Source organism: Mobula hypostoma, chromosome 27, assembly GCF_963921235.1.
Source record: "Mobula hypostoma chromosome 27, sMobHyp1.1, whole genome shotgun sequence".
NCBI classification, from domain to species: Eukaryota; Metazoa; Chordata; class Chondrichthyes; order Myliobatiformes; family Myliobatidae; genus Mobula; species Mobula hypostoma.
The window spans coordinates 14,752,773-14,766,260 of record NC_086123.1 but is presented as its reverse complement, the minus strand read 5'-3'; the positions used below and the strand labels follow the sequence as shown (position 1 = coordinate 14,766,260).

Here is a 13,488-nt window from a genome sequence, read left to right as displayed (position 1 = left end):
CCTGCTATAATGAAGTCCATTGATAAAATTCATCTATGGACTATTCATTTCTCTAGCAGCTGAGATAATAAAGTTCCATCCAAACTTAGACCTATATTCACCAATCATCTCCCTACTTGCTGGCATATATTGGTTGCCAATTGAACAACCTCCCAGTGTTAGAATTCATACCTATATTCATAAAATATTCATGAACTCAACACTCTGTCTTTACAATCTCCAAGAGTCCACCAATGCTTTGAAAATCAGATTTCACGTCTCTCTAATTCTGGCCTTGTGATTATTCCTGCATCATTGGTGAGTTTGCTTTCCCTCCCAAAACCTTCCTAATTTGCTACCTGAATTCCTTAAATTGCTGCTTAAAACCTTTTCCCACATTCTGTCATTCTCCTGATTAGGTTCACTGTCAAATTTATTTGATTAAGGATCTGTCAATCTCCATGTTTCCTGAAACTGGATAATTGCAAGAAATTGTTTGGTAGTTCATAAGGTTCTAACTCAGAGTGGGTATGACTGATAAAAATATCAATTGGCTCTGTCACCGAGACTATTTTTGGGGCATCTGATAACTTACCTTTGATGAGTAGAGACTGAGCAAAACTTAAAATAAAAATGCTGATATTTTATTTAGTGGATACCGAAATCCTTGAAGAAGCATTCAACAGACATGTTCCCTGCACATATTCAATCAACATTCATGCCCTTTTTTCTATAAAAGTCAGAAATAGTATCCCAGAAAAGATTTCTAGAATTTCCATTTTTTTCCTGAAAGGAAGGAAGTAAGGAAGGGGCAATACAAAAGCATGAGGTGAGTAATTTATAATTTGTCCTTGCGTGTATGTGAGTGGAACAAAAATTACAAAATACTGGTTTTATATTCATTCATTTTGGGGGAACTAGTTGTCAGTGGCTAGACCAGCAGTCATTGCTCTTTCCTAATTGGTTAATTAATTTGATGATTGTATGAATGGTCAATGCCCATAAATTTCAATTCTCTATCAATTGTTCCTTTTATTCATTCACGGGATGTAGATTGCCCTGGTGTGATCAGCAATTACTGTTGTACCCAAAAGTCTAAACGGTACTGATCAATGCAGAGTTTAACTTCTAAAAGGTCATTTAACTTTTAAATTACAGTCATTACATTCACATTATGCTGAAAATAAATGAGAGTCTAATTCGTTCTGTGTGAGACAATCTAAAAGATAAGTTGCAATAGGGAGTAAGTGGTAATTTTGTTCATTGACTTAGCGCTATATAGTAAATATAAGCTCAAACGTTCAATGCATTTTCAGCAGTGCTGATGTCACTTAATATATTCCAGTGTAGGTTTTAACACAGCAGTAGGTCTTACAAAGCAATTATTAGGGATAGGTGTTATGCATGCAATTATTTTTTGACACTTAATAAATAACGTGATATTACTGATAGATAAGATTATTGCTACAATCTTAATGAAGAGCAAAGAAATCAATTGAACTGTATGTGGTCTTGCTGAATCTTTGAGGGGGAAGGTGCCAATGTTAAAAGGTGGCTGATACAAGAATCTTGATTGTCTGAAATCTAAGGATTATTGTCCTGTCTTTGGGGACATTTAGAGATTTGGAGAGGGTCGTGTAATTATCTAATTGTCACGGTCCCGGCCGTCCCTCCCGTTTATTCCTCATGATCTCCTAATTCCCTTTTCCCCGTGTTTCTCCTACTCCGCTGTCTGTCTCTCTCTCTCTGTTTGTGTGTGTGTGTGTGTGTGTGTGTGTGTGTGTGTGTGTGTGTGTGTGGGCGCGGTGGGCGTGGCATTCCTTTTGTTCTCCCAGGCTTCCTGATTGCGACGCACCTGAATCTCATCCAACCTGCAGCATAAATACCCCGGCTTTCCAGCCACTCATCGCCAGATCATTGGTTCAGCCAGTGTGGCAGTTGACGTTCTAGGCGTATTCGAAGTTTTGTTTCCACACTGTTGTTTGCCTGGGTTAACTCTGTCTCTCCGCGTCAACGGGAGTGTTGCATGCCGCCAGCCTTCCCGTTCATCCTCTTGCCTGCCGTTCTCCTCCAGCCACACTCACAACCTTGTCTGCATCCCTGCTCTGCCTCGTCCTGCCGCCCGCCTACACTCTCCGCTGGCTCCGTGGTTAAACGCCGCGCCCTCACCGCAGCGACCCGGGTTCGATCCCCGGTCAAGCCTTGCTCACTCCTCGGCTTTCCTTTGCCTAATCCTCACTCCCCTGCCTTCCCTGCAACCATTAATGAACCCTCATCAGAGTACTCTACCTCTGTGTTAGTGTCCTGCATTTGGGTTCACCCGTTCCCTGCATCACTAATTAAATGAGGGTTGTGCAATTATAGTAACCTAGGGATTAGCAAACTTCCTAAACTGAAACTCTTTTCATTTAATTGATCAACAGATAAATATACTTCAGGAAGTTTTCAGTTATAAATGAGTAGAAACGTTAAATACAATTTGAAAATTTTTATTCTGAGGCTTAAATAATTTGGAAAAAAAGGTCTATGGCCTGAAATATCATCTCCATTTCTGTTTCCACAGATGATGTCAGATCTAATGAGAGTCGTCAGAGTTTTTTTGTATTTATTTCAGATTTTCCCCCTGCAATTGCATTATTTGTTTTCATGAAATAATTTGGAATTGTGCAATTCACTAAGTTGCAATATCTGAATGAATAAATAGTGCCAGTCTAGTTTCCAACCTTGCTTCTGAGTAGCTTAAACTCAGCCCCGATGAAAAGATGTGAGCACTCTATCCAATGTGGTGTTTGTCAATAAATCATTAAATCAATAACCCTCACAGCATAGTCAGGTGGAAGTAAAGGCAGCATTAATAGAAGATGAGACTCTCCTAATATACAGGTTGGCATTTATTTCTAAACCAACACCAGCAAAAATAACCGGTGATTTATCTCTTCTGCTAATTAGCGGACAGATAATGTCAAATAGCAAAATGTTCTTACTTTACATTCCTCTGTCCTGATTGTATTGCATTCGTAGCAATTAAAGTTTCCTGAATAAATCATCTAAATTCTTAGAGTTATTTAAATGTACAGGGTGGTTGGGTTTACTGTATTAGGTAACAGATCACATGCTGACTACAGCAGTGAAAGCTTCTCTGATATGGAATCTTCGCTACTCCAGTGAGAATTGGTTTTGAATTTCCTCTGCATCAGTGCTTCCTTTCCAGATGCCTTTCTTATTGCTGTTAGAGGCACCATTTCATCTCCAAATTCACTACCCTTCCGTCTACAAAATCCAATTACCTTTAATTTCTTTAGCTGGAGAGCGGTGAATCTGTGGAATTCTTTCCTACAGGCAGCCGTGGAGGCCAAGTCTTTATGTATATTTAAGGCAGAGGTTGATAGATTCTTGAATGGTCAGGGTATGAAGGGAGACGGGGAGAAGGCAAGAGATTAGAGCTGAGAGGAAAAATGGATCAGCCATGATGAAATGGCAGAACAGACCCAAGTGGCCTAATTCTACTCCTATATCTTATAGTCTTATGGTCTTAAACTTTATTCTCCCTCAGAAAGCTGAAACAGGCCAAACTCCCACAAAAGCTGTTGCTTAACTTCTACAGAAGCGCAATTGAAACCATCCTGACCAACAGCGCCACAGTGTGGTGTGCCAGCTGCACTGCCGCTGAGCGACAAGACCTGCATCGCGTGGTGAAGGCGGTCCAGCGAATTGTCAGGAGGCAGCTCCCAGGACTGGACACCATCTATTCCAGCAGACTCAGGAGGAAAGCAATCAGCATAACCAGAGACCCCACACACCCCGGCCACTCCCTGTTTGACCCGCTGCCGTCCAGCAAAAGGTTCAGGAGACTAAAAGCCAGAGCAAATAGACTGAGAAACAGCTTCTATCCCAGAGCTGTGGCCTCCATCACACCACTCCCACAGAACAATGACTGAAACTGTGAACACACACATCCACACACAAGGGCTCAAATACTTGCACTAATGACACTTTGTGCATTACTGTGATACTCTGGTGCTGCTGAAACTTATTTTCTGCTACTTATCTTATTTAATACTGTTTTTCTATTACGGTCTTGTTTTTATCTACCGCTTTATTTAATTGCCTGAGAGGAAGCCAAACAGAGTTTCATTGTAACTATGTATAATGACAATAAAGATCATTCAATTCAATTCATTTTACTGCTGTGATTTAGTCATCATCAATTCTGGCATTCTCCTTGGATATGATCTTATTTTGTTCTAGTCCATTGTGAACATTAAGGAGCTAGTTGTACAAGTAAGTTATATTTTCCACCACATTACTTCCAACTTTTGAGAGTTCAGGTTCTGCCTTACACTGCAATTTACTTTCCTGTCAGAAATTCCCAACCCATATTAATCTGACACACAGGTGTGTGGCCGGCAGTGTAACATCTCCCCAAATACACATTAGTCTGCTGTTACCCAATCAATCATTTGAACACCAAATACAATCCGCCAATTGTTTAGGGGCTGAAATTGTAATAGACACTCAATGGCCACTTTATTAGGTACACCTGCTGGGGAATGCAAGTATTTACCAGCCAATCCTGTGGCAGCAACACAACGCATAAAAGCATGCGGACATGGTCAAGAGATGCGGTTGTTGATCAGATCAAACGTCAGAATGGGGAAGAAATGTGATCCAAGTGACTTTCACTGTGAAATGCTCGTTGGCGCCTGACAGGGCTTTTTTGAGCATCTCAGAAACTGCTAGTCGCCTGGGAGTTTCATGCACAACATTCTTTAGAATTTAGAGAAAATGGTGTGAACAGCAACAATATCCAGTGAGCGGCAGTTCTGTGGGCAAAAACACTTTGTAAATAAGAAAAGTCAGAGGAGAATGGTCAGATGGGTTCAAGCCAACAGGAAGGTGACAGTAATTCAAATAACCACGTGCTACAGCAGCGGTGTGCAGAAAAGCATCTCTGAATGCACAACATATCAACCCTTGAAGTGGATACCATGGCCCTAACCTTCTGGACCAGTCCACTGTGCTAGGGCAGCAGAGGACCACAAACAAATAATCGGAGGCCACTTTATTAGCTACAGGAGATACCTAATAACGTGGCCACTGAGTACATTTGCATTTTTATGCCACACATTATAAATATATTAGAAGAAGTGAGTTGCTAGGGAAGGAGTAGGGCTCCTCAGAAATCAAATGGGTAACCTTCGTGTAGAGCCTGGGGATGTCTCATGTTCCTGAATGAATACTTTGATTTGGTATTCACTGGGGAGAAGGAAGGAGAAGATGGAGAGTTAAGGGGAGTGGACATTGATAGTCAGAACAGAGGAAGCATTGGGTTCCACCCATGCTAGCAGGCACCTATTCACCAAATTGCCACCAGGGAGACACTACAAGTCCATCACCACCAGGGCTACACGTCATCTCCGAAGCTTCTTTGCTGTAGCTATCTAACTCCCCATCAAAACTCACTCAGGTGTAATAACCTAACTGTCCCCTGTACAGCATCTGTTAATTAGTCTTTTCTGCTTTCCTTGTTCTGTTGATAATTATTGAGTGTGTTCAAATGTTCACATTTATTAAAGTTTGATTATTGACGTTTGTCTGCGTGACCATTCTGCTGATTTTTGATTGCTCGCGGCTGTTTGCAGTATTGTCTTGTAAATGGTTAGTTGCTCTTGTGTTGTCTGTTATGATATTGTCCCATGATTTATGCTTGGCACCGAGCCACAATAATTTCCGGTGTGCTTCACTTATCGGCAATAAAGTGATTCTAATACTGATACTTTATATTGATACTGATGCACATCAAGGTGGAGAAATTTCCAGGTCCTGATGAATCTATCGCAGGGTGTCACAGGAGCAAGTGAGGAGATTGCTGGGGCTTTGATGTTTTTTTGTTAAAGAGGAGGAAATCATTTTTGCCTCATCTTAAGCCACAGCTGAGCTACTGGAAGACTGTTGAGTGGCTAACATTGGTCCCATGTTCAAGAAGGGCAGTAACATAAGCCAGGAGAGTAGAGGCCAGTGGGCCTTATGTCAGAAGTAGGTGAACTATTGGAAAAAGTTACCTTAGGTACAAGATTTATGACCACATACAAAGAGAAGAACTGTTTAAGAGGAATCAACTTGGTTTTGTGCCTGGAAAATGTTGGAAAATCTGATTAAGTTTTTTTCCCCAAGGAATTATTCAGAAAATAGACAGAGGCAAGGTGGTAACCTTGTAATACATTGACTTCGGCAAAAAATTTGCCGAGATCCTCAGTGATAGATTGGTTCAGAAAATTAGGGTACATGGGATCCAATGTGTTTAGGCAAAGTAGATCCAAAATTGGCAAGGTGAGAGGAGACAGAGGGTAGCGGTCAAGTGTTGTTTTTTTGACCGGAAGTCTGTAAGCAGAGGTGTACCACAGAACTGGTGCTGGGAACGTAGTTGTTTGTCATTTATAGAAGCAACACAGATGAGAATGTCTGTGGTCACAGTAAGTTTCATGATAACTTAAAATGAGACAACAAAGAAAATCGTGAAAGGTTACAGAGGTATATAGACCGGCTGGAATGGTGAACAGAGTGCAGTTTAATCTAGTTGACAACCTACATTTCAATTTCAACACTTTCAGCATTTAAGCAAAGTTTGGATAGGTACTTAAATGGTAGGGGCATGGAGAGCTATGGTCCCGGTGCAGGGCGATGGGAATATGCAGTTTAAAATGTTTGGCACTGACTGGATGGGCCAAAGGGCTTGTTTCTGTGCTGTACCCGTCGATGACTCTCTAACAAGCATGATATAATGTATTTAGGATTGCCTAATGCTGGCAGGACACATACAGTAAATGGCAGCCACATTAGAAATGATGACAGTGAGAGAGGGAACTTGGGGTGCAAGTTCATAACTCTGAAAATGGCGACGGAGGTGGGCAGGATGGTGAAGAAGGTGTTTATCTTGCTTCCCTTCATAGGTAGTAGTACAGAGCATAAGACTTGGGACATTATATTGCAACTGGTCAAGGCACGGCTGGCCACATTTGGGACATTGTGTGCATTACTGGCCACCCCACTATAGAAAAGATGAGAAGGAGTGCAGGAGAAATTCACCAAGATGTTACCTGGACTGGAGGGTCTTAGTAACAAGAAGAGACTGGATATGCTGGAATTATATTCCTGAAGATGTGAGAGGCTGAGGGGTGTCCTTACAGAGGTTTATAAAATTATAGTAGATAGTTACAATCTTTTTCTAGGGATTGGGGGGGGGGAGTCTAAAACTAGAGGACATGGGTATAAAATGATAGGGGAAACCTTTAAAGGCGATCTGAGGAACAGAGTTTTCTGAGAAGGTGGTGGATTTGTGGAACAAACTGCCCAAGGTGGTAGAGGTTCAGTACTGTGCAAAAGTCTTAGGCACATATTTACAGCTAGGGTGTCATCTGCTTTGGCACAGTACTGTCGTAATTTTATGTATTGCATTGTACTGCCACCTCAAAAAAAAAACACAAATTCCATGACATATGTGAGTGATGATCAATCTGATTCTGATATGAGTCTCTTTTGCAGACTGAGAGTGGGAAGGGGGTAAGGGAGAGGGGAATCACGTTCGGGAAAAGGGGAGGGGAGCTGAAAGCACCAGCGAGACATTCTGTAAAGATCAATAAACCAGTTGCTTAGAATGAAACGGCCTTGCCTGGTGTCTCTGGGCTGGGTGTGTCTGCACCCGTGCCACCCCCACCCTGCCCCTGGCACTCCTTCTCTGCCAGCCGTCCCTCCCCCGCGGCTCTCCGCCCTCGCCATTCCCAACTTCCTTTGCTCCCGCCAGATCGACAAACTCGCTCTCCGCTCCACGTAGACAAATACAGTACTGTGCAAAAGTCTTAAACATCCTAGCCATACATATGCCTAAGACATTTGAACAACTCTGTAGGTGAAATTGCAACAGTTTGAAAAACATTTTGGACAGATACAGGCATAAGTATAGAGGTTCATGCGGCAAATGTCGGAAAATTAAATTAGCATCATGGACGAACCGGGCCGAAGTATCTCACTTCGTGCTGTACGACTCTATGATAATGAAATATCGGGTAGTGAGAAGCTACAGCGGTAAGGTACCAAATATTTAGCGGCTGGCTTGGGCGATTGATTATCCCTGTGATAAAGGGGAGAAAAGGGAGAAATATAACATTAAGTGTTAACTTTCGAAAGAGCCGCGGGATCCTCTTCCCTCTTTCGGGCTATGCTCTGAGAAGGACAGTTCCCAGTAACCAAGGACCCGCCTTTTATGCAGTTGTAGTAGACATTCCGATTGTGGTTAAATTACGCTGAATCCCACAATCAGAGACATTTAAGGCAGTGAGTTTAGGTTCTGCCAACACCGAAGCGGCTACGCGCCAAACGCACCCACGTTGAAAAGCCAGTTTGGAAGAGCAAGTGGCTTCCTCATCGGGGCGCGCGGGAGGTTGTTTCCTTGGGTCGGGGAGTGGGGAATTACCAGCACTCTGCGCCACGGCAGAAGCGGAGTAAGGAAACATTTACACAGAGGGTTGCGAATCTGCGGCTCTCGCTCCCTCAAGAGGGCTGAGTAGCGACAACCAGAGTTCGTGAAGATCGGCCATGACTGAGTGGCACCAGGGCCCATTTCATATAAAACTGTGTCTAGCTCCAGTCCCTCAGTAGTAACATCCCGACCTGACTTTACTTACTGAGCCATATCATTTTAGTGCCAACCTCATTGCTATCCTTGGTTCTTTTTTTAAATGAAAGCAATTGGGCGTTTATACGTTAATCTCTCCATCATCCATTTGGCACCTCGGCTAGTCGTAGGGGCTCGAGTTTAGGAGGAATACAAAAGGCTGTGATTAACTGTACGAACTTTTTTTTTAAACCGGTAACTGAATTGACAGAAACTAGACCAAGATCAAGTGCTTGCAATGGCCAGCTTATGTGTAACTCTAAAGCACAGTGCAAGTTTTTTAGGAGTGAATGAGGGAGTGTTTGAATGTAAGAGGTTGCTTTCTGCCTCCTACCGTCCATATCCAATCGCTGGATGATCACCTCTAGTTCCACTTCATTCGGCATGTAGCCCAGAGATCGCATCGCCATCCCCAGTTCCTGCTTCGAGATAAACCCGTTTCCATCACGGTCAAAGACTTTAAAAGCCTCCCGAATTTCTGTAGGGAGGAACTAGGTTTAATTAAATTTATACTGACGTTAATATATAGTAAGTTGATTTATAATATTGTGGTTATGCAAAAGTTATTCTAATGTCTGGGAAATACAGACACAAGCCCAATATTTCGTGTCGTTTTCAATCGATATTTTCAGTGATCTTGCTTTGGAATACCTACGCAAGATTCATGACTAAACAAGTCGCTCTCCTCAACATTTACCTGTGGAACCAAATCGTGAAGGTAATCGTGACAAAATTTTCAAAGTCGCCAGGGACTTCATGAATAACTGCAATCTTTGCTGTATGCGTTTAGCAGCAGGTTGTTTAAAGGGGATACGGACAGTGTCACGGTGCACGAAACGCTCTCATCAAAGTTATCCAGAGCGGAAATGGAGGAACGAGAAATCCCAGCAGCAGGTTCGCACACTGGTACAGGAGCAGTTCGTGCGCCCAGATGTTCATCTATTATTTGCCTCTAATTTCTATAGATTAATTGAGAGGATGCTTGATGTTTAAGGCTGAAGACGGTAAACCTTGAAGTAAACAAAAAGTGACCACTTCAGTTCTAAAGTGCATTCTGAACGGATTAATCCCAAGAATAAAAACAGTTAAATACAACCTGCAAGAGAAAATTGTCTTTAGCCTTGCTCCCCACCAATAGCAAATGAGTACTGTACTAGCTGACGCGCACTGAATATCAATGCTTCGCGTTGTAGCCAAATACACGACTCCTCGCGCCGAGATCTTCCCTCCTTCAGTAATCCGTACGCATTCGTGGCAGTGTCTAACTTGGGGGGTGGGGGGCTTTTCTCTCGGTATATCTTTCCCTATCTCTCCCTCACCTGTCTGCCTCCCGTACAACAGTTCCACAGTCAGATTCCTGTGTTTTAACTACAGAAAAGAAAGACCATATTCATCTGTGGCACAGTTTTGGGTGGTGACAGACCCGTTACCGCAGCCCGGTGATCTAGCATAGAGCAAATATGTCACTGCCCTCACAGGTAACACGGCTAAGACAGAGACGAATAACACTAACCTTCCAGTTCATCCTCAGGTATGTCTATAGGGTCTTGGTTGGAGAGAATATCAGGGATCGTGTAGATACCCCTGTACATTAAAGTCGCGGTCACTGGGTGCATAGGCATGTTGAATCTTTAGATCACAGAGGTGCTTCGCCCGGATCTTCATAAGGCGAGTTTGAGATTCCCGTTCACCTCGATCAGTTCCAGTGAAATGGCACTCGGGAACCAAGGGTAAGACATGATGCTCGGCTTTAGTATTTGCGAAAGGATCCGCGGTAAGGCTCCATTCGTTTCCGTGCGATGTCAGGAGCTGCGAGCCCAGTGCCCCCCTCTCTGCCCGCTCCCTCACAGTCTGACACGTGGCTCCAGTCAGGAAAATTCTGTCTGACACTGAGAAGCAACCTGCAAAACGCCTTGGAATTCAGTCAGGTCACAGCCGGCGAGGCTGCTCCAGCGTCGAGACTCACTTGAAATGTAGTTAGGCTCCCGGAACGTGACGGTTCATCGCCGACAGCGGCAGCTCTAACCCTCCCCTGTCTTCAGACCATCACCCCGGGCATTGCAAAGCATGAATCATTCATTCCAAAATACAATTTATTTGCTCTCATATTGACAGCGACCAAATCTTGTGCGTGCACCAATCCACTATTTGCAAACAAAGCACAACGCCAGAATTTTAAAAAATCACATCTGAATGTTCGTTTTGATTATAAATCTCAATCCAACCAGAAGCCGGCAATCCGGCAATTCAGCAGGTTGAAGCGCGCCACTGGGACTTCGCCGGGGAAGACGGTATCAACGAATAAAAATCATCTCACGGGATCCAACCAGTTAAGTGAGGAAGGGACGAGCGACCCTCGCCAGTCAAATACACCCAGTCGTGTCGACTCATTGAGGAACCGAAGGAGACATTGGTTACTGCTGCTTGCTTAATGCAAGAAACGCGCAACAACATGACACCGAGCAACCTGTTCCTTCTCGATTCCACGAACTATTTACGACGCGGGGGTTAGAACCAGGCAGGTGACCATCGTGGACATTTAGGCTGCTGTGATCTTGTTTCACGTGTTGGGAATTTCCCGAAGGCTTCGACTAATGCCATCACCGCGGTGTAGATTTGCCGGCCTCAGAGATGGCCGGCTTTGTGTTGTCTCTCCACTGAATGGACAAAGCAATAAAGAAACCCCCTGATCCGTTCTCCGGTTGAATATTCTCAAGTTCATTTGCTATGTGTTTGGACGTAACGCACCAGTCCGAACATGATCTTAACAGGGAGCATTTTAGCTTTCTCGAATGTAAGTCCTCTAAATAACACCGAGAGTAATGCCCTTCACTCTCAGCACATCTCTGTGCCGGGCTGAGTGATCGGAATAAATCCTAAACTTTCCTCCTTCCGCACGTTCCCCGTGAAAACCGCGGTCGGCTTATGCCACAAATACGAGGATTCATTTAGTGAAAAATAAAGTTGGCAGTTTCGCTGTTAAGTGAAACTTTAAGGAACTTTAAATAAATGATAATCAGGGACGCATTGGTCCATCTGCCATATGCGCGGAGTGTGTGGCTCGGTACTGCGTTCTGCACCATGGCCTCCGAAGAACGCAGTTTCGTTCTGTGTTCATGTGTATGAATGACAGCTAAACTTGAAAATGAGGGTGATTAATATACATAAAAAGGATCCGAGACGGAAAGAATCGAGGCTTCAGAAGAAGGATGACCAGGCCTTGATATTTTTTGGAAAACCTGTTACGATGATGACGAAAATAATTGCGCGGGACACTCAAAAGGATCCATGGACACTCAAAAGGATCCATTGACACTCTGAACTCTAAAATGTGCACGAGTCATGCAATAGGTAAAGTAATGCTTAATGTACACGATTTAATTGTCTTGCAAAAATCCGATTATCTGCATGTGTACTTTTTGACACTGGTGATCTCAGGAAGGGTCGCGGTTAGCAACGTGATTTATTAATCATTTCCATCAGGAAACAAACTCAAAGAGAATCTAAGTGGTCTCTGCGAGCAGGGTTGCACAAACACAAGAATAAATGGAAGCTATCAGACTGAAAATAATTGGAAACAATGGCAAAATTTATAATTAAATCACACATTACCCATAATTAGAAGTAAATTAGTTATCAACACAAGCTTCCTCTCAAAAATAAATGAAGATTTCCTTTATAGGTGCATTAATTTATTTCAATTAGGTGATTTGTGTCACGCCAGGCAGTGCTGCACACATTCTAATTTTTCAGTCCCTAATCTTCAGACTAAACAATTTGTGAGAATATTTTGAATGAGTTAAGTATTTTGAACACAACCAAATTATAATTCTTAAGACTGCCTTTATCCCTTCCTAACTGAACCCTTGATGCAAGTGTAGTATTTATATTTTAATTAAACATTTTGAATAGCAATGTTATTATCCGTCATCTGCTTGGATAATTAAGCCTTCACTGAATTAGGATTGTAGCATTTGAAAAAAAAAGAGGAAAGGAACAAATAATTGTACAAATTCAGGTGGAAAATTTCTCAAGTGCAAGTTAACATAGGTGAAATTGCTTCAAGACATAGATCAACATGACGACATTCAGCCCTTCTGCCAACTTTAGCATTTGATGATTCCATAGTTATAAAGCAAGTACAGTGCCTGCCTTTGTACCACCATCATCCAATGATTTAGTAAATGATAAATGATCACTCTCAGATTTGAAATTAGCAAATGGGAAAGCTTCAATTGCTATTTTCGGAAGAATTTCAAATTATGTGGACTTTATTAAACACTCCTCTGAGTCTTGGTGCTCATGGTTAGACAATGCCACAAGTACTAAACTTTTCGTGAGGAGCTTTTCCCATCTTTCTGTCACTTTTCCCATTATGACTTAAAAACTTCCAGTCATCCGGAGAATCCAGCTGAAGTCTGTGGAATCTCTTCTCATGATGAGCATTTGAGGAATGATACTGGTAAATCTCTGCTGCATTATCTCTAAAGCCAACACACTCTTCCCAGAATCATCCTGGATACTCCAGATGTGGTCTAATTAAAGCTTAGAATAGATGCACTATGCCTTCTACCCACTAGTAGATCTCTCGAAGTAAGAGTTACCAGCCCATTATCATCTCAGTACCAACCATTTCATTGAATTATGTACATTGACCACAAACCTCATTAGATTTCCATTACTTAGAAAACACTGTGTCATAATGGGGGCGCTGGGAGTGGGTGGACCCCAAATGCAAGACACAGACACTGAAGTACAAGGAACAGGACTAGGTAGTCAAGAAAGAAAGGGAAGTGGGGAAGAAAGGACGCTGGACTTGACACAGGCCCTGGGCGAGA

The 13,488-nt window shown here is 42.8% G+C and overlaps 1 protein-coding gene across 1 annotated transcript in view; it reads right to left on the bottom strand.

Moving 5' to 3' along the window:
* LOC134338471 (calcium-binding protein 7) overlaps positions 1-10,272 on the bottom strand; it is a 73,785-nt gene extending 63,513 nt beyond the window's left edge. Inside the window, exons 1-2 of the mRNA XM_063034304.1 lie at positions 10,164-10,272; positions 8,985-9,128 (exon numbers count right to left, since the gene is read on the bottom strand). Of these exons, the coding sequence (XP_062890374.1) occupies positions 8,985-9,128; positions 10,164-10,272 (253 nt within the window). The remainder of the gene's footprint in view (positions 1-8,984; positions 9,129-10,163) is intronic.
* Between the last annotated feature and the right edge of the window lie 3,216 nt (positions 10,273-13,488).